The 25,517-nt window shown below is 38.5% G+C and overlaps 1 protein-coding gene across 4 annotated transcripts in view; it reads right to left on the bottom strand.

The window, feature by feature from the left end:
- LOC137757636 (gamma-taxilin-like) overlaps positions 1–25,517 on the bottom strand; it is a 51,328-nt gene that overhangs the window by 25,285 nt on the left and 526 nt on the right. For 2 of the 4 annotated variants that reach the window (XM_068534236.1, XM_068534235.1), the window contains exons 2-3: positions 13,586–13,889; positions 12,063–12,154 (exon numbers count right to left, since the gene is read on the bottom strand). In XM_068534236.1, the coding sequence (XP_068390337.1) occupies positions 12,063–12,154; positions 13,586–13,832 (339 nt within the window). In that variant the 5' untranslated portion in view covers positions 13,833–13,889. Of the gene's footprint in view, positions 1–12,062; positions 12,155–12,483; positions 12,553–13,585; positions 13,890–19,528; positions 19,585–25,517 lie in introns of those variants that run through there. The other 2 variants (XM_068534237.1, XM_068534238.1) reach the window with 2 other exon arrangements.

Genomic DNA, 25,517 nt, shown 5'->3' with positions numbered 1-25,517 from the left:
CAAATACCATATACTAACATATATATATGGATTGTAAAAAAAAAAAAAAATGGTACTGATGAACATAGTTGCAGGACAGGAATAAAAAGGCAGACACAGAGAATGGACTTAATGACATGGGGTGGGAGGGCGAAGTGAGAGTAGCATTGACATATATACACTACTGAATGTAAAATAGTTGGCTGGTGGGAAGCAGCAGCATAGCGCAGGGAGATGGGCTCGGTGCTTTGCGATGACCCAGAGGGGTGGGATAGGGAGGATGGGAAGGAGGCTCAAGAGGGAGGGGATATAGGGACATGTGTATGCATATGGCTGATTCACTTTGTTGTGCAAACTAACACGGTATTGTGAAGCAATTATACTCCAATAAAGATCTATTGAAAAAATAAATAAGTAAATAAAGATTATCGCTAATCACACACACACACACACACAAAAATGTGGTATATACATACAACACAGTATTACTCAGATAGAAAGGAATGAAATTCTGATATATGCTAGGACAAGGATGAATCTTAAAGATACTACACTAAGTAAACTAAACAAGGCACAAAGGGACAAATACTGTATGATTCCACTTACATGAGATACCAAGACTAGTCAAAATTATAGAGAAAGGAAGTAGAATGATGGCAATTAGTGGCTGAGGGAGAGGAGAATAAGGAGTTATTGTTTAATAGTTATAGAGTTTCAGCTGAGGATGATGAAAATTTCTGGAAAAGGACAATGGTCAATGGTTGCACAACAATGTGAATGTTTTTAATACCACTGAACTGCATGCTTTAAAATGGTTAAAGTGATAAATTTAATGTTACGGATATTTAACCACAATTCAAAAAATTCCTCAGGGGCATGGGGGGAACCCAGCAAGTGCTGGCAAGAATGTGGAGAAACTGAAGCCCTTGTGCACTGTAAGACTGTAAAAGAATGCAGTTCCTGTGAAGAAGACAATTCCTAAAAAACTTAAATACCAATTAAAAACATTTTTTAAACAGTAATTTTATGTCATGTATATTTTACCACAATAGAAAAGAAAACAAAAGGCCAGGGCCAGAGTTTCATCTGGACTGTTCACAGTGAAGCAGCATACTTACTGGGACCACAGTGGGTCAGTGCAAAAGTCTTCAGTGTGGGAGAAACGATCAAAAAAGTGGGTAAGTGACAGCAACAAAAAGAAGAATAGCAGAACAGCTAGATTTGTCTTAAATCTTAAGAAAACGGAGGACATAGAAACAGGAAGGGTCCACTTACAAGCACTGAGATACATGTGTAAGAAAAGACCAAAATGGAGTAAGGTCTTAAGGGGAGAACCAGCTTTCAATAACAAGCTGAAGTACTGATCACAGAAGTGGCCATGAGTTTTGGAGTTTGCCATTTCAGAAGACCATGATGTTTTTATTTTGTTTTTCCTGGGAGAAAGGCGGGACAGGGGAGGACCTTTTCAGATACCTTCCATCTTCCTAGCCCTAATCCCCCTAGTCCTAGATATTATGGCTTTCACTGTGCTCAGAAGGCAAGGTTTATTCTGGCTTTCTTACAGAAGAACAAGGGGCAAGTCAGAGCCTACAAATCTGCTACAGTTTGGTATACAGACTAGGAGACCAAGGCCTAGGAATTTATTTCTCAAAGACAACTGGCACTGGCAGCTGTGATTATGCAGGAGTTAATAACAAATCCAGATAACCCACGAACTCCACCACATTGCGGTAGTCCAGGAGAGATTCCAGGCAAATGCAGAAGGTATTCTGCAACATCTAAACTCATCTTAGACACACAACCAGTGTTTCCAACAGAGAAGGTGCCTCAAAGATGGTTAGAGTCCCACAAGGGACTCATTGCTACTTAAATGTCTGCCCCATAGGCAGAGGCACTGATAAAACTGTAAGATAATAGAAGTGGCAACTCAAAGGCCTATCTCTGTTCTTTTTGTCCTATTTTGGCGGGAAGTAGGTAGAGAAGATTGAGATTTTTGAAACATGGCTTTTGAGTCGAAGTAAAATTATGTTCTCTTCGCTGTAGTAAAAAATGCACAGCAACATGCCAAGGGGAAAAGGGGCAAAGGAAACTAGATAATCAATATGCACAGAAACACAACTAATCAATACATAAGAAAATATTAAAGTCAACGAAGTGCGAAGATATTTTCCATTTAATAAGCATTACTGAGGACTTTCAATACACTATATCCATACTTTTTCTGTATCTCCCCCACTTAAAAAATGTACAAACCAAGACTTTTTTCTCTTCTTTAATAAAATGCATCATGTCTCCTGTCCCTTTTCTATTGGGTTATCTGCCTTTCCTTACCACTCTGTACATGCTATTCATATATTCACGATTCTAATCCTTTGTTGGGTATCTGCTGAAAATTTCTCTAAGGTGTCTTTAATAAGACAGGATTAATTTGAATAAAGCCACACTTTGCCATTATTTTCTGTTATAAGTGTGTTTGGTTTCTTAAAGAATTCCTTGGTTCAAAATTGAAAAGTAATTATCTACATTATTATCCCAAACAATTTAGTTCATTTAATTTTTCTTATATTTTTTATTTTTAAAATTGAGGAGACATAATATTAGTTTCAGGTGTACAAAATAATGATTTGATAGTTGTACACACTGCAAAAGGATCAACACAATGAGTATAGTTATTTACCATTTATCACCATATGTTGTTACAAAGCTTTTTTTTTTCTTTTGAGGAGGACTTTTAAGATCTAGTCTCTTTGCATCTTCCAAATATGCAATACAGTATTACTAACTATAGCCATCAAGGAGCACCTTACATCCCCATGACTTACTTTATAGCTGTAAGTTTGTACCTTTTGAACCCCTTCACACATTTGCTCACCTCCCAACCCCCACCTCTGGCAACCACTAATTTGTTCTCTGAACCTATGAGCTTGTGTGTGTTTCTTTAATGCCAAATATCAGTGAGATTATATGTATGTCTGTCTTATTTCACTTAGCATAAAGCCCTCAATGTTCATCCATGCTGTCCAAGCAAATGACCAGATTTAATTATTTTTTAGTGATCAAGACTGAATAATATTTCATTGTATGTGTACATATTGTATATATATTTCCCAGATATATGCATATACATTTCCCACGTCTATTTTATCCATACACCCACTGATGGACACCTTTGTTGTCCCAAACCTTGGCTATTATAAATGATGCTGCAAAGAATACTTAACTTCAAATTAGAGTTTTCATTTTCTTTGGATAAAAACCCAGAGGAGAAACTGGTGGATTATATGGCAAGTCTATTTTTAATTTCTGGATACACCTCCATAATGTATTTACATTCCCACCAACCGTGCACACGGATTCCCCTTTTCCCACATCCTTATCAACACTTATCTTGTATCTTCTTGATAGCCATACTAAGGATGTGAGATGACAGCTCATTATAGTTTTGATTTACACTTCCTAATAATTTGTGATGTTGAGCAACTTTTCATGTATCTGTTGGCCATCTCTTTGTCTTTTTTGAGTAAAAAAAAAAAAAAAAAAGGTCTATTCAAATCTTCTATTCCATTTTTAACTGAATTTCTTGGTCTTTGCTATTGAGTTTTATGTACATATATTTACATATATTTTTATCTATCTTTATATATCCTGCGTATTAACCCCTTAACAAATATATGATTTACAAATATTTTCTCCCATTCAGTAAGTTACATTTACAATTTTTTTATGATTTCCTTTGCTATGCAGAAACTGTCTAGTTGGACATAGTCCTACTTATTTTTGTTCTTGCTGCCTTTGCTGTGGCATCAAATCCAAAAAATTACTGGGAAGACCAATGTTAAGGAGCTTACCACCCATGTTTTCTTTTAGAACTTTTATGGTTTCAGGTCTTACATTCAATGGATTCTTTAATACATTCTGGGTTACTTTTTGTGTATGGTCTAAGACAGAAGTCCCCTTTTTTTCTTTTACATGTGGTTGTCCAGGTTTCTCAAGACAATCCATGCAAGAGACTGTCCTTCTCCCATTGTATATTCTTGGCTCTTTTCTTATAAAATAATTTAGCCATGTACGCATGAGTTTGAACTCTCTGTTCAGTTTCACTGATCTATGTGTTTGTTTTTATGACAATAACACACTGATTACTATAGCTTTGTAATATAGTTTGAAATCAGGGAGCAAGATGCCTCCAGCTTGTTTTTCCTTTATAAGTTTGCTTTGATTATTCAGGGTCTTTTGTGGTTACATAAAAAAACCACTTAGGTTGTTTGTTCTATTTCTGTAAAAAAATGCCATTGTACTTTCATACCAATTTTAATGAATCTGTAGACTGCTGTGGGCAGTATGGACATTTCAGTAGTATTAATTCTTCCAATCCATGAGCATGAAATTTATTTATTTCCATTTAGGTGTGTCTTCTTCAGTTTCCTTCATCAATATCTTATAGTTTTCAGTGTACAGGTTTTTCACTTCCTAGATTAAATTTATTCCTAGGTATTTTATTCTTTTTGATAGAATTTTAGAGTGGAACTCTTTTCTTAATAGCTCTTGCTGAGGAGAAATCCAGCTCATTTTTGTAAATTAGTTTTGTATCTAGGAACCTTACTGAATTTGTCCATTAGTTCTAAGAGTTTTTTTGGTAGGGTCTTTAGGGGATTCTGTACAGTATCATATAATGCCACTTGCAAATAGTGACAGTTTTTACTTCTCTTTCTTGCCCAATAGCTCTGGCTAGGACTTGCGATACTGTGTTGAATAAAAGTGATGAGAATGAGCATCCTTGTCTTGTTCCTGTCTTAGAGGAAAAGCTTTCAATACATCATCTTTTGGTATGTTAGTTGCAGAATGTTCATACACTGACTTTTTTTTATGAGGTACATTTTCCCTACATTCACTTTGAGAGTTTTCATCATAAACAGATGTTGAATTTTGTCACATGATTTGTCTCCATATACTGAGGGGATGTTATGACTTTTATCCTTCGTTTTATTAATGAAGTGTATCACCAATTGATATGAGAGGCTGAATCACCCATGTACCCCTGGAATAAATCCCACTTGACCATAGTGTATTATTCTTTTAATGTATTGTTAGATTCAGTTTGCTAATATTTTGCTAAAGATTTTTGTATCTATATTCATCATGGATACTGAAGTGTAATTTTCCTTTTCTTGTGGTATCCCTGTCAGGTTTGGTAACAAGGTAATGCTGGCATCATAAAAATAGTTAAGAAGTGTTCCATCCTTTACAACTTTTTTGAAGAGTTTGAAAAAGAGGTATTAAATCTTCATTTGGTAGAACTGACCAATGAAGCTGTTTGGTCCTGAACTTTTGTTTCCTGGGAGATTTTTGATTATTGATTCAAACTTTTTACTAGTTATTGGTTATGTTCAGTTTTCTATTTCCTCATGATCCAGTCCTGCTTGCTTGTACGTTTCTAGGAATTTATCCATTTCTTCTACAATCTGCTAGTATATAACTGTTTATAGTAGTGTGGACTAAGAATGCTGCCAGCCATTGCACTAAACAAAGGATGCTGCAGCCATCAAGCCATCAAACACTCCAACTGCCCCCAGCTGTGCACCCTGAAGGGACTCAAGAGAGGAGACAACAGGATAGTGACCCTACATAGCTAAGGTGTGTATCAAAGAAATGATTTCCGTCAGCCCAGACTCCTGCATCTTCCCATACAGAGAAAAGTGCTAAATTCATTCACTTGAGATTTCTAGTTTTCTTTAAACAGTAAGCTTCTGATGTTCCAACTACCTGTTTTTGTTGCGAAAACTCCTATATATCCTGGCTCCTCCCTTACCTCTCTGGAGCAGTCCCCCAGAGCTATCTGAGAGGGTGTCTCCCAGGCTACAGTACTCAGAAAGTCTGCCAAATGAAACATAATTCTCAACTCGTAGGTTGTGCATTTTTGTTTTCAGCTGACAGTACACTCTTACAATCTTTTGTATTTCTGTGGTGTCAGTTATAACATCTCTTTTATTTCTGATTTTATTTATTTAAGCCCTGTCCTTTTCTTGACGAGTCTAGCTAAACGTTCATCAATTTCTTTTAAAAGAAAAAAAGCCTCTTAATTTCATTCATCTCTTCTATAGTCTTTTGAGTCTTTGTTAATTTATTTCCATCCTGATCTTTGTTATTTCTTTCCTTATAGTAACTTTGGGCTTCATTTATTCTTCTTTTTCTATATTCTTGGTGTGTAAAGTTAGACTGTTTATGGAGTTAGGCGTTTTATCACCAGGGACCTAGCTCTTACAACTGCTTTTGCTGCATTCCATAAATGTTATGTTGTATTCGCATTTTCTCGAGGTTGTTTTTCTCTAAATTTCTCTTTTGATTTCCTCATTGACCCATGGTTGGTTCCCTACATGTTGTTTGATCTGACACATTTGTAAACTTTCCAAAGATTTGAAATCTTCCTTTATTAAGAATTGTTTTGTGGCCTAAAACATAATTTCTTCCCCAGAATGTTCCATGTGCACTTCAGAAAAATGTGTGATTCTGCTGGATTTTTCTTTTTTTTGATGGAATGGTCTGTATGTATCTAATAAATCTATGTGATCTCACATGTTCTTTAAGGCTGACGTTTTCTTACTGATTTTCTGTCCGGATGATCTATATGGTTGATGTAAGTGGAGTATCAGAATCCCCTACTATTATTGTATTGATGTCTATTTCTCCCATTAGGACTGTTAATATTTGTTTCATATATATAGATGGTTCTATGCTGGGTGCATAAATGTTTACATGTTATATCCTCTTACTGGATTGACCCCTTTATCATTATGTAATCCCCTTGTCTCTTATTACAGTCGTTGTTCATAAACTCTATTTTGTCTGATATATATATATGTATACCTGCCACAGCTTTCTTCTGGTTTCCATTTCTATGGAATATCTTTCTCCCCCCTTTCACTCTTAGTCTGTGCCTGTCCTGATATCTGAAGTGAGTCTCTTGTAAGCTGTGTATAAATATGTTATTTTTTTCAGCCATTCAATCACTCTACTACTTCTGGAGAATTTAGTCCATTTGTACTTACTGCCATTTCAGTTTTTTTTTAAATTGTTTTCTCATTCCAGCATTCCTTTCTTGTTTCTTGCTCTCTTCCTTTGCAGTTTGCAAATGGTATACTTAGATTCCTTTGTCATTATTTTTTGTGTTATCTACCACAGGGTGTTGCTTTGTAGTTACCATGAGGTTTACATGTAACAAATTATAACATTGCATTTTAAGTTGATAACAACTTAAGTTTGAAAGCATTCTAAAGCTCTAAATTTTTATTTTCCCACACACATTTTGTTTTTGATGTCATGTTTTACATCTTTTATCTTGTGTATCCCCTAATACCAATTATTATTGTTACATTAATTTTTACTATTTTGTCTTTTAACTTTCATACTAGCTTTATAAGATGAATCCACTGTCTTTCCTATATAATTACCTTTACCAGTGACTTATATTTTCATATATGTTCCTGTTAATTAGTGCCCTTTCTTTTCAGCTTAAAGGAGTCCCTTTAACATTTCTTATAAGATTGGTTTAGTGGTAATGATCTCCTTTACAATTGCTTGAATGGAAAATTCTCTCTCCTTTACTTCTGAATGGTAACTTTACTGCATATTCTTTTTTTCTTTCAGCACTTTGATAATATTGTGCAACTCCTTTCTGGGTGGCAAAGCTTGTGCTGAAACATCTAATGATAATCTTCTGAGTATTGTCTTATGTGTAACAAGCTGCTTTTTCTCTTGCTGCCCTAAGTCTCTGTCTTTAACTTTTGACATTTTAATTATACTGTGTCTTGCTGTGGACTCCTCTGAGTACATCTTATTTGGAACTTGGAGCTGGATGTGCTTCCTTCCTCACGTTAAGGAACTTTTCATTCTTTTTCAAATAAATGTTCTGCCTGTTTCTCTCTTTTTTCTCCTTCTGGGTCCCCTATAATATGCGTATCAGTCCACCTGACATTGTCTCACACACTCCTAAAGCTGCCTTCACTTTTTAAATTTTTTTGTCCTTTTGCTGCTCTGCTTGGGTGAATTCCACCGCCCTTGCTTTAAGTTCACTGATCCTTTCTTCTACTTCATCTACTCTGCTGTTGAACCCACTAGTGTATTTTTCAGTGTTTTTCAATTTTTTAGTTCTGTGACTTTGATTTGTTACTTTCTTATATTTTCTGCCTTTGTTGAACTTCTCACTGTGTTCATGCATTCTTCTCCTAGCTCAGTGGGCATCTTTATGATTATTACTTTGAATCCTTTATCACATAAATTACCTATCTCCATTTCGTTTTTCTCCAAGGTTTTATTTTATTGTTCCACATACAGCATATTTCCCCTCTTCCTCATCTTGCTTGACTTTCTGTGTTTGCTTTTATACACTCCATGAAATAGCCACCTCTCCCAGTCTTGGAGGAGTGGCTTCATTTAGGAGATGAATCTTATCCTTCAAACTTGCAGCTCCTGCTTGTCTCTCAAACGTTGGTGATTGCTTGTCCAAGCAGCTCATTTTATTTTTAATATCTCCCAGTTGTTGAGTGTGTTCCAGGACCTGTCAGTGTCCCAAAGAGGTCAGGGAAGACCTCAGCACCACCTAGGTTCAGGCTGATTGGAAGCCTGACCCTGAAAGGCAGCAGCTTTTAAAGAATGCAAATATGTACAGTCCTGTACAACTGTTAAGCTAAGCTCTGCTGGCCACCAGACCAGGCCATCTGTGGGTGCCCCTCTGGTGACAGTTGTAAAATTCAGGCCTCCATAAGAATGAATCAGCACCTTCTTGGAGATTACAGTAAGCTGTAGTGAGGCAATGGGAGAGTGCAAAGATGTCATCCTTCAGCCTGTTTTCACAGACAGCGAGTCCATAGGCCTCTGGATGTGTGCAAAACCCAAAGCGTGACCCTCACACCAACGTTCCTGGACAAGCAAACAGGCTTCTTCCACAGAAGGAGGGGGTGTTTTCAGTGTGCTATCTGTGCAGTGCCCTGGGTGTGGTAGCCAGCTGTGTCTCTGACTCTTATGGGACCCAGGTACACAAGCCTCCCTGGGCAACAGGCCAGGCATTCACTGGAGGCAGGGGGAGGGGGATTCCATGGGCAGCAGCCACAAAAGCAGGGTACCAGACACATGTTAAGAGCTCTCCTCCAAGAGAGTCTAGCACTCTGGAGCAGTGGAGGGGGAGCTCAAAGACAGCACCTGCCTTCCTAGGTCTTTTGAAGGCTTACAGTTAGCCCTTTGATTTGTGTTTAATTTAGAAGCATGTCCCTCAGTTCATAGCCATGAAAATAAGCTAATCAGCCTCTTTCACAGAAAGACCTAGCACCCTGTTCTATTGCCTCCTGCTGTGCTCTGGGATGGTAGCTGTTTAAGAACTTTCCTCCATTGGTCACCGTCTTCTGGGACCCACTGACCACCACTGGCCGCCAGAGCCAAGCAATGTAGAGGTGTCCCCTGGCAGCAGACACAAAACCTGAGGCACCAGATAAGGTCCTTTATGGCAGATAGAAGCAAGCTGAAGCAAAGCAGAGGGAGAGTGCAAAGGTCCTGTCCTCCAGCCTCTGTTCCCTGAGAGCAACTCCACAGACCTCTACAAGTGTGTCACACCAGAAGCCTTCCCCTCAAGCTAAAGCTCCTGGACAAGCAAACAGTCCTCTTTCTCAGAAAGACTAAGGCTGGGTTTAAGTCTCTTGTCTGTGCAGTGCCCTGCGAGTGGTAGGTTGCCAAGAACTGTCTTTCCAATTGTTACCGTCCTGAGGGACCCAGACACCCAAGACTGCTGGCTTTCAGGGCCAGGTGATCACAGGGCATACCTTGAGTTGCAGCTGCAAAACCAGAGAACTAAACATGTATAAAAGCTCCCCTCCAGAGGTATGGAGTGTGGCAGAGGGAAAGCGTGAAAATGGCTCCCACTGGCGTTAGCAACATTTAATAAGATTTAGTGAAAGTGCAGAAATGTCAGCCTCCCTAGGAGAAGAAAAACGTCTAGCTAGAAAAATAAGGCACCCATTGGCTTTAGAGTGAGAGTACAGAAATGGTGCCTGCACCTCCATCCTTGGAGAGTATTCCAACCAGCCCCTTCTTCTCAGGCCCATGCTCTGAGATTAGCAAATCAATCTCTTTCACATAAAGTCTGTGTGCTTTTCAAACAACTGCATCTACATGGGGTCCTGGGGAGAGTGAGTCTATGCAGTCACCCTTTAAGAGGCATTTCTCAGTCAACTACAGCCCTTTGGGTCACATGGGTGCAATTCCCCTGATGGTTTTTCAAAGCTAGATGTTTTGGGGGCTTCTCTCAGGTACAGGACTTAAGAGTTTGGGTGCCTGATGTGGGGTTCAACCCCTTTGCTCCAGGTTTTTAGTTCCCTTTCGATTGTGGGTCACCACCCTGAGGGTGGGGTCTGTGACTCAACCTCTCCTACCCACACAATGTGACGGTGATGTTATACTCCCAAAGTGATCCAACTCTTTAGAAAATGAGTTTTTCAAGAAACAGATTTTAAACATGTTTTTAAAACCAAAACACACCTAGTTTTTATTATTCACAAGAACTACTGATCTCCACAAGGATAAAACTACCAAATAAAAGGCTACTAGTTAGTCAAGTCTCCAATGTATCACTTCTGCAAACAAATGCAGTTACTCTCACTTGCCATATCCCCATCCTTCAAAAACATATCTAAAAAAATAAATAACTTGATTACTGTTTCTCAAAGTCTAGTCCCTGGACCAGCAGCTCTGGCCATCGACTGGGAACTTGTTAAAATGCAAGTCTATCTTAACCATCTTCCCCATCTCCACTTAAAATCTACTGTAAAGTGTCTTTTACATTTACTGACTCAGAATCTGTGATTTGACAAGATCTCTAGGTGATATGTATGAGTCTAAGAAGGACTGACCTAGCCCACTATGCTAGTCAATTTCTCTTTCTTCCCTAATCCTTTCATGGCTGGCTGCTGCTGTCACATCAGTAAGTCAACCTAACCTATTCTGCTGCTCTTCCTACCCGAATTTCACTCCTTTCTCAACTTTTTCTTTTCTCCCCTTTTTTCTTTTTCTACCAATTCCTACTTGATTTCCATCATGTGACTATACTATTAGAGACTTTGATATGCAATGGAAGCATTCCTTTCTGAGGTCAGCAATGCAGAAACACTGACTGCTGCCATCTTTGCATTCAGATGGCTCTAGGTCATTTTCACTGATGCTTGGGGTTCCTACATCTCACACTATCAGAAGATGCCAGGCTGCTAAATGACATATGCATGTACCACTTGAAGAAACAGTAACTAGAGTTGTTCCAGCTCTGTTTTTAGAATGGTTATTCACAAAATATAGTAAAGTTTATGATACAGAATAGTTGTTTTAATAATAGATGAAAATGCACAAAGTTGTTCAGTGATAATTCACATAAGTGCTTCACAAAATGCAAGAATTTTGGCATTTAAATTAGAACCAACTATTCTAAAAATTCCCCACATCTATTCTTCAAAAGGTTCCATGCCTTTTCCATTCTTTGCTTTTAAAAAGCTAGCAAGGTTTCCATGTTGACAATGCTTCTATAATCCCAGAAGGAGAGTGCTACTTGAAATAACATAGGTTAGAAAGAACTCTTCCATGAGTCAATTTCTTTGGAAGATGGAAAAAGGAACAATGCCTAGCATATAGTAGATGCTCAGTAAATACTTCCTGAGAAAGAGTACTGTTTTTCATGTAACTCAAAATTTCAATCAAAATGGTTAACACTTTTATTTCTAACATTCCTTTCATGTATAGAATTCCTGAATTTGAATATAGAAACCACTCCCTCCCAACTGGGAGGCATCTAAAATGCTGATCTGGAAACACTAAGGCTGACTGACTCTCAGGATACATCTCAGAAAGCACTGTAATATAATATATAGCGTATCATAAAACTAAGCCATACTATCAACAGAAGTCCCAAGAAATTTAATTCTTCCCTTCAATTTTGTAATAAAATATAATTTTACATGTGAAACTATATCAGAATTATATTTTTAAAGTTTATCAAGAACATACACACATTTTGCCCTACTATATATGGGCCTCACTCCCTTAATACTCACGAGATCAGCATATTTCTTACACAGTGCTGCCAGCTTCTCCTCTGGAGTTGAAAGAGTGTTTAAGGCTTGCATCAATAATACTACTTCTTTTCCTAATGATTTATAAAAGAAAAAAGGTAGCAGAAGGATGACTTAAATTCAACATAAAACTAATGTTTACAATTTAAGGCTATAATTAGGGATAGAGATTCACCTACTAAATTAAAGAAGCTACTTTCAAATCAGTTTATTAGCCTCACCAACATCCAAATTTCTTCACTTACCAACACTGCTACCTGTTAGCTATTTAGCACTTGAACAGTGAGAACACTTTAAAGAGTTTTAAATGAGTACTTTAATAGCTCTGGCAGGGAGAAGCAGGTGACCAAGACAGGTGAAGGCAAATGGGCTTTAAAGAAAGAAATAACGTTCTATTGCTTACCCTGGCGGTAGAAAACTTTTTATTTCTTAAAATGTTCTCTTGTATGTAGAATATTTCATCTAAAAAACTGAAGAAAATTTGATATTTGATATCAAACTTATATTTGGTATACTTTACATGCTGCTGTGGGGGCGGGAGAGAGGTGGAACAGGCCACCTTCAAAAAAAATACTTTCCTATCCACATAAAATTTTAGTACTGAAAATTTTTTACCTTCAGTTCAAGATGAAATAAAAAAGAGGAAATATAATGATTGAATGTTTAGACATAACAGTAATGTACACTTCAGTATGTGAAGATTTTAAACTCTAACCATTTTAAACTATTTAAATGATTTTAAGCTGAAGCTACATTTTATGCATTGTAGTGGGGTTAATGATTCTGAAGGTATTAGTCTTGTTCGGAAAGACTTGTTCTCATATTCATATAAATTTTAAAGTCTTTAGAAGGTAGCAGAAAGTAGATTAAGAAAGAGAATTTCAAGTTACAATCCTATGCACAAATCACTGAAACCAAACAAGGTAAATATTAGGTACAATAGGGATGAAAAATTGAGGGGCAACCAGTAAGGTGAAATAGGGTTTCAGGTTTCATTCATAAAATTTAACATATCACATTCTTAGTCTGAACTGTCAAACTAACTAAGCAGAGGGATAAAACATATCTTAGAAGCAATCTTATTAAGATACTTTCTAAACTGCAAAAAAATATCATTTCCAAATTTTAGTGAATATTCCTTAAACAGCTAAGCAAATATAACAGTTTTCTTAGTAATTATTAGTCAGACTACTTTAAATGATCAAACAACAAAGCAAAACAAATACTACTTCTGCCAAACTGGCCACAAACTCTTTCTGGAAAACAATTCTTAATCAGGGGGAAAGAAGCAAGGTACCCATAACTAAGCTTTCCACTCTGCTACTTGCGCCTCCTGCAAATAATTGTAGGAGACAGGCATACTGACCTGACCAAAGAAACTAGATGTGTATTAGCTAAACATCTACCTCAAAATTGGTCATCCTCCATAATTACCTGTGCTGCACAAAATATAAGTTAAACAAGCAGCATGTGCAAATGTCCAACCTCTGAGCAGAGATTATTACCTAAGATATTTTCTTTGTTTCTGCGGCATTCTGAATCTTGCTGACCATCAGAGGGATCTGCTCCAGCTTCTGGCCCTGAAGGTTCCTCTCTTGACTCTTGTGTGCAGTACACTGGGCTCAGCAAATCCCTGCTCTGTGTTATAAAGTTACTGCTTTCATCCTCTTCCAGTGAATGCTTGTTAGTTGGGCTACTGTAATTTGAGTCACGACGTTGAGGAATATCATTTGATTGAGAGTTATGCAACATATCTGCGTTTACTCCTAGTCTGTAAATTCTAGATTCTTCAACTGTGCCAATCACAAGCTACAGAAAAAGAGCAGAAAAAATATGGAGAAAGGAATTAAATCAAATGTAATCAAGGGAGGAAAACAATGCAGTACAAAAAAGCTCAGTGTTCCACCCCACTCTGCTCATTTTCTTTTAACAGTAAAATTAACCCGTTTTCCTTTTTTTTTTTGTCCTTGCCACACAGTTTGTGGGATCTTAATTCCCTGACTAGGGATCAAACTGGGGCCCCATCCAGCAGAAGCATGGAGTAGTAACCACTGGACCCCCAGGGAATTCCCCACTTTGCTCACGTTTAAATGTAGTTTTTACTTTTTGTACGTGGTACAATCAACAGGCATGTCACCATTGGACAGTTTTATTTTTTTCCCTTTCATAGTGGTTCACAAAACAGCAGTGCTTCTTAGAATCAAAGGAGGAAAAGGGATGGGAGGAGACTACTGTAATAGTGGAACAGGGGAAAAATCCAAAGTTCGGTCCCTCCCACAAATAATATGCTGGCAGAATCTATCAGAATCAACTTCTGTAGAACTCTGGAATCTGCTAAAAACTTACAAAAGATAATTAAGATTTACAGCCCAAATTTACAGCTTAGTGAATAAAAAAAAAAAAAATTAGGAGAGCACCATAGGATTTTAAACTTCTTGTCTACCATTGTCCATACCCTAGGTCAACAAAGACCATAGGGAGAGCAGCCCACACTCTCAGTGATGGCTACTGGTGCCACAGGGAACAATACAGACATTATTTTCAAAGGATTGGGTCTCATTCATTCTTTCACGCAGCTCCCTGAGAAATCTGTATAGGAGTTTGCCTTTGTTTCATCCTTGGAAGAGCTGTCTCAGGACTAGGGCAGCTTCCAGGATAGCTTCAGATACAAGTATGAAAGTACTGACTTCAGCAGCCTGGGGAATGGGACAAAAACTGGGAAAAAGCAATAAACAGAAATATCTGAGTAGAGAAAGACTGAGAAAGGAGATGAACATAGGCATATGAAAGCTCCCACATTAGACTAATCTTATTATCTCTGCCTGGTCTTCCAGCAGAAGTAAAGGCTAAGGCAAAGTTGTAAACACCCTGGCTAAGTATTCTAAGCTGATCAAAAGTAAAAGAGAAAACATGTCTTGCGTATTGATGTGAAACTCATCTTACTTCACATCCACTGATTTCTCCCTGGGTACTCTGTGTGTACCCTGACATTAGCCACCTTACACAGAAAGGTGGCTAGGATTGTGACCAAATTCTCCCCACCCCCAAATGGAACCCATCCTAGTATGCTGGGGCACTGTGGAGACTAGAGGGACTCAAACATTTATGGCTCTGTGGAAATAGGTATCCAAGTCACTCACTGTTCCATCTGGTTCTGTAGGGGAATACGGCCCCCAAACTCCTGCTTCCCCAATGAGTATGCCACCCCTTCATTTGTATGCCCCTCATAACTGACTTGCCAATGGAACCCAGGGCAGCAGCTCCTCACCCATCTGCCTGCTCTCCCTCTGAGAGCGTATTCTTGCTTAAATAAATCCTCACTTTACTTCCTTAACCTCGCTGTCTCATGTCCAGATTCCTTCCACGATCAGGCAGGAACCTTAAATTCGCTGGGAACACACAGACTGGCACATTAAAGTACCACCAACTGGAGAAATAAATCATGGCTACTACAGGAATCATATGGTTTATTCATACAGACACGTATGCTGAGTGAAATCAAGCTATTGATCAAGCCTGCATTGCCTTGATCATTGGGTACGATCAAGATGGGTATGACTGCTATCTGGACTGCACTCTTTGCACTGATTATGGCTGTGTGTCCACCATCACAGAAAGGGCACCAAGTAAAGGGGTCTTTAGTTTTTTGCAGAGGCTACCTTGTGACACATGATGTAAGATGACCCAGTTGTCTCCAGACTGGGAAGGCCATGACACACAGGGCATTGATTCTCCTCATTCTGGAAGTCTGAGTGCATCCAACCTTTAAGCCTTCTCAGGTCTATTCATCCTGGGTGCCCCATAGTTGACCACCATTTCAGGTCATGGGATTGATGGTCCACACCAGTCAGCTGACTCTGGCCACATCACTGTAGCCTTTGAACTGATCTGTCATGTGGTCAGCTTTCTGGATAATATGCAGTCTGAAAATGGTGCACATTTTACCACAAAAGTAAAAGTAGTCAATGTTACCTCCACCATTCCCATCCACACTCCCTGTCATCCACAGCCATCTGGAATTATTGAGCATTAGGTCTGCTTTTCAAAAACTGACTCAGAAAAGAATCCTGATATTAACCCCCTCATCTTCATCTTTTCTACAAACTGTGGAAAGGCAAGTTGGGCCACTGAATGAGCTGTTCCCAGAGAGGGATAACCCCCTCTCAGTCTCTTCCTTGCTAAGAATCAGGACAAATTGGGTGCTGGGTTATACAAACCCATTTTAAAAATTCAGCACTGAATGTCAAGGAAATTCAAAGAAACTTAGCCATTCTTAGGCTACTGCTTTTCTCTTTCTGCCAATAGCATAACCATGTCAGCCCAAGTGGCACGCTCTAGTCCAAACTGGCACCTAGAGGATTCAAACTTGGTTTCAGCTACCTGGATTCTCTTGTGAGACTGAAATGGTTCTAGATCAGTGTACCCAGTGGATAATTACCACTTCCTGAATACACTGCCTATGGAGCCTCCCTATGGTGATCTTTGCAGGTCAAAGAGGTGGGCATAATGGATCTCTGCAAGGCTTACAAAAATCCCCTCACTCCTCTAGTACCTGGCCTTTGTGGGCCAAAGGACTGTCATGAGCAGGTGACAACTGATTGGACAAAAGCTGAAATTATAGCTACTGGAAACACAGCCTTTGTTAACAAATCTAACAACATTAATCATCCCATGTGTTTAAAAACTGACCCTGGAGTCTTCCTCATACAAATAGGTGTCCTAGTGTGGCTCTCCCAGATTGTTGCAAGCCTCTTGTATTTAAGAGTGTTGAATCTGCCTTCCAGCCAGAGAGCTCAGGTGACAATTTGATTGCCATTCAAATAGAAACAGCAGGAATGTCCCAGCTACTGCATTTCCTAAGCAAAACACTTAACCGTCATCACTGAATGTCTCCCTCACCCTCATTTCTCTAGCCAAAGATAAGTCATTCCAGGGGTAGACAAATGCCATCCAGGTGGTATCACAGCCAGACGGTAGGACTGTGTGGTCTTCGGCAGGCCTTTTAAAAAGAAGGATGTGATTCAGTTTTTCACCTGGAAACGCTAGGGTTACTAACTGGCTAAGGAGACATGCTGTAAAGCACTTTAAATCTGTGCCCACTTGGAAACACTAATGTAGTCCCATTTGAGAACTTACATAATCAATCAGAATCAACCCTTTCTTGCCAGAGGTACCAAGTACCTTTCTCACATGGAAGCCAGGAATTAACTTGCATCTCTCTAGAAAACAGTGTCCCACATTAAGGGGAGGTCATAACAGATCATCAACTGTTTCAGGAAACATAGTCAGTAGTCATGCAGCCTTTGGACAACTGCAAAGTGCTCTCCAAAATGAGGCTACTTTTGCTTCCCTGGAGAAACTCACCAGAGGGGCAACTGACTTCTGGCTTATGGCCACACTGCAGGTAGTTATCCTCTCAATGGGAGCCATTCACTAATGAAAGGTAGTACAAAATCTCTCCACAACTTTAGCTGAAATGATCAGTGGACTGCATTCAAGTGAGTCTCAAACTGTCTGGCCACAGTTATTACTTATGGCAAAATTGCCCTAGACTTTTTTCTTATGGGCCATTCATGAATATATCCTGCTGCAACTGAATCAGTGACTCAGGCTAAGTGGGAAGGTCAACACATAGCCTTAAGGAAGCCAGATGGTAGACTCTGATAGTCTATGGAACTTGTTCATTTGGTTAGGTCTGGGACTCTGAAGTCAATACTAAGTTTTGGGCTCTTCCTTAGGCTTGGAGTCCTATTCTTAGTATTCTATAAGATAAACTGAACAGATCTGGTCCTAGCCTATTCTGGTCAAATTTAACAGTGTGGCCAATGAACTTGCATACTCAGGAAAAACTCAATAGAAGGCATGTCTTTGTTTCAAACTATCTTTTCAAGGATGCTCATACAGCAAAGAGCCTTGGAAAAAAATAGAAATGATGTCCACCTCATCAGCAATGGGCAGGTTTGCTTACTGCCTGTATGTTTCCAATTGCTGTTGTAATAAAATACCACTCATTTATTTACCTTACATTCCTTCTGGAGGCTCCCTGAGAGAACAGAGCTTTGCCTTTTAGGGCAAAGCTTCTAGGGGCTGACGGCATTCCTTGGATCATGATCCTTTCCTCCATATTCAAAGCTAGTAAAGGCAAGGCAAGTCAAGCAAAATGCCATCTCTCTGGATCTGACCTTTATCTTCCTCTTTCATTTCTAAGGATACTTAAGACTTCATTGTGCATACCCTGATAATCCAGGGTAATGCCAGTTAAATCCTAATCTATGCAAATCCTTTTAACCAATAAGATAATTCACAGGTCCCTGTTTAAGACGTGAACAGCTTTGAGCAGCCACTATTCTGCCTACCACACTGCCCATTATAAAAGATTTAATATCCCTAAACTTAGGATTTCTTTTTTGTAATGCAAATATCATCTAGTTCTCTTTATATCACCCTGTAGGAACTAAGGCTCAGGAATCATGTGCAAAAGTGGACACTAGTAAATGCTACTGTAAAAAAGTATCCTTTGTCTCCAGATTTCTCCCAGTATCCATAAGTTATGGAAAAACTATGAGTTTGCAAGTAAATTAAAATCTCTGACCCTTCATAGTTTCTTGCTGCTATGATTACATATTCAAATTTGGGTAACTGCCAGACATTTTTCAGAAAATGTCTGTCAAGACAAACCAACTGACATTTGTTTTAATAAGTCTGCCACACATTTTCTAGAAAATAAATAAGTCCTTCAGGATAAACAACTGACAGTATCTGTTGCAATGATAATATTCATATGTTCAAATGAAAATTAGGATTTTGGAAAATTCCAACCTGCCACTATGACTCTGGCAGCTTCCCAGAACCTAAAGACTTTTGAGATGAGACTGACGATAATATTAACAAATGTGATTTTAAAAAATATTTTCTAACATTTGAAAAATCTATGCAACTCATGAATCAATATTTTCCAAATCACAGTGCTTTACAAAATGACTGGAAGGTACCAGATTCACTTAAAGCATTAAAAAAAAAAAAAAAAAGGTTTTAACATAACACATCAGAAAAAGTTCACTGATCTGGCTTAAAATTCCACATCCAAGTCCTAAGTAATTTTAACTTGGCACCAGTTTTTGCTTATATCCAACAAGAAGCTTATTTTTGACCTTTATTACCCTCAACAGCTGTGTCAAAAGAGCATGAGATATATGAGATGGGTAACAGCTTTGGAGTCAAAAAAGCCTAATCTTTGAATACACCACTTACCACCTCCCGTGTGGCCATGGGGAGAAGTCAATCTCATAGTTTACCTAACCTACCTTACGGAGTTTAAGATTAGATAAGGCTATAAATTGCTAGCCCACAACAGGACTTTCATAATAATCTGTGAAGTTTCCTACTACTGTTATAACAAATTACCACAAACCTAAAAATGGATTAAAAATTCACATTTATTATCTTACAGTTCTGGAGGTCAGAAGTCCGAAATGGCTCAGCAGGGCTGTGCTCTCTCTGGAGGTTCGAAGGAAGAATTATTTCTGTGCCTTTTCCAAGTTTAGAGGCCACCTGCCTGCATAAGCTTATCACCCCCTTCTCCATCTTCAGAGTCTGCAGCGTAACATCTTCAGATCTGTCTCTAATCTCTGTTTCCATCATTACTTCTCTTCTAACTCTGACCCTTCTGTTTTTCTATTATAAGAAACCTTGTGATTACACTGAATCCACCAGGATAATCCAGGACAATCTCTCCATCGCAAAATCATACTTAATCAGAAAGGATAAACATATTCACAGGTTTCAGAGATTAGGACATGAGCATATTTGGGGGGGCCATTATTTTATCTACCACACATATATTATCACATTAACATGGTCCACACTTCAATTCTTAAAGAATAAATTATCTTTTAAATTACTGACATAACTTCTATGAACTATACCCCACCAAACTGCTCTGCACTATAGGAGCAGGAAATAAAGTATCATCTTAGCAAGTAAATATTAGTTATGACAGATTAAAGGGCAAAAACTGGGGAGAGTGAGGGTCATCTGGGAGATATTTTGGAAATATTACATGGGATTCAAATCAACACTCAAAACAACAAATATTAATAAAACTTGCTCAGTAGCACAGGGAGATAGCATAGGTCAGTTGGTAAATCTTTTCCATCAAGTCAAAGAATTCACAGAAATTCATTAAAATAAGTAAATAAATTTAACTAGGAAGTGGACTGAACTGTAAAAATAGAATCCCTAGGTCTGAATGGAACTTAAAGCTTACCTAATACTTTTTCTCTTCTGAAAACTGCACAAATGGGAAAAGTTAAACATAGCTGATACTCAATACTATATTAAATTTGTTTAACACTTTAGGTTCATCAAATACTACTACATTCATTATATTATCTGAAAGTGACTCATAATAATATTAAAAGCAAAGAAAAAGGAATTGGAAGGAGGGAAGGAAAAGGAGGCAAGGAAGTTTATTTGGGACATTAGTATAAATCTTACTTTACATAAACAACAACTGTCTATGAAGTAAGGTCTGTCACATGCCCTATCAATTAATCATGTATTAATTATAAATGAAAATTACTCCCTGGGAACTATGTCATTTAAACATGTTTTACTTTTTAAATAAGAGGCATTATTTATCCAGATACCACTACTTTATAAAGGTAAGCTCATATCTGGAGAGGGACATCACTGAAATTGGTAAAGTATTAATCTGTGACAAAGGGGGCAAGAATATAAAATGGAGAAAAGACTGGTGCTGGGAAAACTGGATAGCTACATGTGAAAGAATGAAATTAGAACATTTTCTAACATCATATACAAAAATAAATTCAAAATGGATTAAAGACCTAAATGTAAGGCTGGAAACCATAAAATTCTTAGAAGAAAATACAGGCAAAAAGACAACCTACCCGATGGGAAAAAAGACTTACAAATTATATGACTGACATTTTGGTTAATATATAAACAGCTCATACAACTCAACATAAAAAAACAAACAACCCAATTAAAAGATGGCCAGAAGACATAAATAGACATTTCCCAAAGACATACAGATGGCCAAGAGGCACATGAAAAGACAACAGCACTGTCAGGGAAATGCAAATCAAAACCACAATAAGATTATCAACTCATACCTGTCAGAATGGCTATCATCAAAAAGAACAGAAATAGTAAATGTTGGTGAGGGTGTGGAGAAAAGTGACCCCCTCCTACACTGTTAGTAAAATGTCAATTGGTGCGGTCACTGTAGAAAATTGTATGGTGGTTTCTCAACAAACTAAAAATAGAACTACCATATGACCCAGCAGTTCCACTCCTGAGTATATATCCGAAAACATGAAAACACTAATTCAAAAATATACATGCACCCCAATCTTCATAGCATTATTTACAATTACCAAAATACTAAAGCAACCCAAGTGTCCGTCAAGAGATGAATGGATAAAGATGTGCCCCCCACGCCACACATACGCACAAAGGAATGCTACTCAGACACAAAAACAAATGAAGTTTTGCCATTTTCAATAACATGGATGAACTTGGAGGACATTACGCTTTGTGAAATAAGTCAGAAACACAAATACTGTATGATTATCACTTACATGTGGAATCTAAAAAATAAAACTAGTGAATAAAACAAAAAAAGAAGCAGACTCACAGATCTGGAGAACAAATTAGTGATTACCACTGGGGAGAGGGAAAAGGGGAGGAACAACATGGGGTAGAGGATTAAGAGGTACAAACTACTTTGTATAAAATAACCTACAAGAATATATTATGCAACACAGGGAATATAGCCAATATTTTGTAACTGTAAATGGAGTATAACCTTGAAAAATCGTGAATTACTATGTTATACACCTGAAACTTACATAATATTGTACATTGACTATACCTAAATTTAAAACAAAAAATTAAAGAAAGAAAATGGTGAGGTAGCAACCTCCAAACACCCACTTCTACACGAAAGCAATGATTAAGGTGACAAAAATTGTCCAAATCAACTTTTTGGAAACTCTGGGAAACAGTCAAAACAAACAACCAGAGGAATCCTTAACTAGGAAAGAAGCTGCTGCAGTTTACTTACGGAATATTGTAACTTTTTATTTTACCTGCCTACAACCCCCTAATCCCCACCCTGGAAGGAGCTAGCATATCTGGTGTGGCTCGCTGCTGCCAGATGCATAAGAGACCTTGTTCTTAAGAGTTCTGATAGTGGGCTTTGACCTATATGGCAGACCCCCAAAGGGAGCTCAAGAATATCCTCCTGTTTTGCCAGCCTCAAAATTTTCTCAGGGTTGGTGCAGCTTCTTGGTGTGGAATGTTGAAATAACAGCCACAGCTACGTGGGCCAAGGACAAAATGACAAGGCAAGTAGCAGACAGACTGAAAAGCCCCAAAAGAAGGAGGGTGGTAAAAAAGAAACATGGAAGAATAAGGGCTTTGGATTGGCCCCAGGTATACCAGGGAATCTCAAAGCCTACATGCATGTCCAGGGCAACATACATGCCAGAAAAGACCTCAGAAGACCCTACACTTTTGTATCTGGTTCTGAGCAAGACGGAAGTGCATGCTAAGGCTGGGCTTACCTAAGTGTTAAAGGAGTTCCCTAAACAAAATCAATTTGCAAAGACATTGAGTTTAGTTTTTGTTATTTCTGTTGCTCCAGGATTTCAAGGAAATCTCTTTTAAATTCCTGGCTGACTTCTAAGCTACCTGGCTGACCTTTAAGCTACCACAGAAGACTTCAGAGACCATGCAGGACAAAGAATACAATCTTTATAAAACAGCTTACCACAGAATTACTAAGCACACATTTACAACCCATAACAATCAGCAACAACAAACCCTAGGGATGTGGGGAGAATCTGATTCTCAGAGTATAGGGTTCACAATTGCACATTTCTTACTGTCTTGTCTTAACCAGACTTCAGTCAGGCTTCTCTCTTCATATAAACCCCTGGATACCGGCTAACCCACCACGATCAAGCACTCAAATGCGTGCCCCTAGTAACAACTCATCCCAAGGATCCAAGAATCAGCTGAGACTCATCTCCCATCAACCATGCCAATTATGCTGTCTGCTCACTCTCCCTTGCTTGCTCGATTTCCCCTTAAAAAGTTTCTATTAACCTGTTTACCCGTCTCAATAAAAGTCATTCTCTGATTTTAAGACATTTTCAGATTTCTGAAATCAGAGTGTCCTCTGTATTGCAGGAGTGCCTCTGAATAAGGTCTCTTGTTATCTAAATCAGGATTTGTTTTTGTTTGACAGTCACATTATAATACTCAAAATATTCAGTTGCCAACAAAAAAAAATCACAAGTCATGCAAAGAAGAAATGAACTATAGGCAAGTCATGGGAATAAAAGAAATTAAGAATCAGCCATCTATAAAAAGGTAGAAATTATTTTTTAAATGAACCAAACAAAAATTCAGAGCTGAAAAGCATGACAACTGAATTTAGCGGGGAGAATAATCAGCAAACTAGAAGCTAGGTCAATTGAAAATACAATCTGAGAAACAGAAAGGAAAAGGAATAAATAAAAATCAACAGAACTTGAGACTTGTGGGACACTAGCATACACATAATGGAAGTCACAGTAGAAGAGGAGAGAAGGAGGCTGGAAGACTATTGGAAGAAATTAGAAAATACTCTCATTTGATGAAAACCATTAGTCTACACATCCAATGAGTTAAGTAATGAGTAAACTCTTAACTATGATAAACTCAAAGACTATCTTTCAAAATGAAGAAGACATTAAAACATTCCCAAATACACAAAAGCTGAGGGAATCCTTTACTAGTAGGCCTGCCCCGCAAAAAAAAAAAAAAAAAAAAAAACACAGAGGAAGTCCTTCTGACAAAAATAAAATGACATGACATTACAAATAACTCAAAAGCCACACAAAGAAATAAAGAACAATAGTAAAAGTAACTACATAGAAGAAATTATCAATTACAGATCCCAACGGAAGAATCATCAATATATAAAAATCCTCAACTACCGAAAGGTGCCAAAAAGGAAAAAAATGTACAGTGCATCTCCTACAAGAAATCGACTACTTCAACAACTCAGACAGTGAGAAATTATCACCCTGAACTCTCACTTTTCTGCAACAGACTTTCTTTCAAACCCCACCCCCACCCCCCACAACCTCTCCTTTTCGTCTATAAAATAAGATTTCTCTTCTTCGTTGGAATATCCTAAACTGCAGTGTTGCTTTTTTTTTTTTAAAATCAGAGTTGTCCTTGGGGAAAGTAGTGAAAGTGATAATTTTGAATCCCTACAGTTTTTTTCACAATCCTGCAAGAACTGGATCTTTCTTTCAAAATACAAGGAGAGAGAAAGAAAAAAAAGAAAGAAAGCTGTGAAATACTAACACCTTCATACAAAGACAAAAAAAAATACCTCACCTCAGAAACAAGTCAAAAAAAGCTAATTCTTGACACTTTGCTCAAATGTAAAGTGAGACTTCTGAAGTTTATGAAACATGTTACAAAAATATTATCTCATAGGTTCAAACAAGAATGAACGCTTCAATAAGTTTAAATGAACGGAAAAAGAAAAAAGATTTCCACTGTACCAAACCCTTTCCCTGCAATTCTCAACTCCAGGGATCTGGAAACCGTATATACCTGTGTGCAGCCCAATCGTTGTGGAAAACTTCCTGATTCTACAAACTCAGCCCAGGAGAAGTGGGATTTTTCCAATCTGAAGCAGATCTAGATTTTCCTGTCACCAGAGAAACAATGAAATGCCCCTGATGTAAGTAAAGTAAGACAAAGGGAACATTCCAGCGTGTCTACCGGATTGGGAAACCAAAAGTATGGGAGGCGCTAAAGCACAAACCAAAGGAAAGGAAAAGGTGTTAAGTTTTGTTTTGGTTTGTTTTTAAAGGAGTTAGAAAGACAAGTTATTGCACGATGATGCTCAGCAATTAGGTTGGACAGAGGTACTTCGGCGTCACCTCCGTATACCAAGCCCCGAGTGTAGCCTTGTCAGTGACGCTAAGAGCCCAGGTCCCGAAAAAAAGCTGCCCTACCAGTTCCGCCACCGCCGTCCACCATCCGCGTAGTGGCAGAGAGTAAACGAGGACTGGAAAACAGAAACGCAGCGCAGCCCCGGTCCCCGCGCCATTATCTTAAGTACGCAACAGCCTTGCCAGCGCTGCCCCAACGCACCATGCAGAGCGACGCGTGCAGTCGCCGAAAGCTGAGAAGAGCTAATCCCTGTCCCTAGTCGACCGAAGGTGGCGCCGAACGTAGGGAGCACGGACATCAGGGGCTGGGAGAGAGGACATCAAGCTCACAGGACCCCGGGGCACCCACCGCACGTGGTTGTAACACATGGCGCACCCGCGCCTCGCACCCTTTCACCCACAGACAGGACTGCGTTCCCCGCCTCCTCTAATACCTAAGCCGCACACCACC

This window comes from Eschrichtius robustus, chromosome Y, assembly GCF_028021215.1.
Source record: "Eschrichtius robustus isolate mEscRob2 chromosome Y, mEscRob2.pri, whole genome shotgun sequence".
NCBI classification, from domain to species: Eukaryota; Metazoa; Chordata; class Mammalia; order Artiodactyla; family Eschrichtiidae; genus Eschrichtius; species Eschrichtius robustus.
This window is presented reverse-complemented; position numbering and strand designations above follow the sequence as displayed.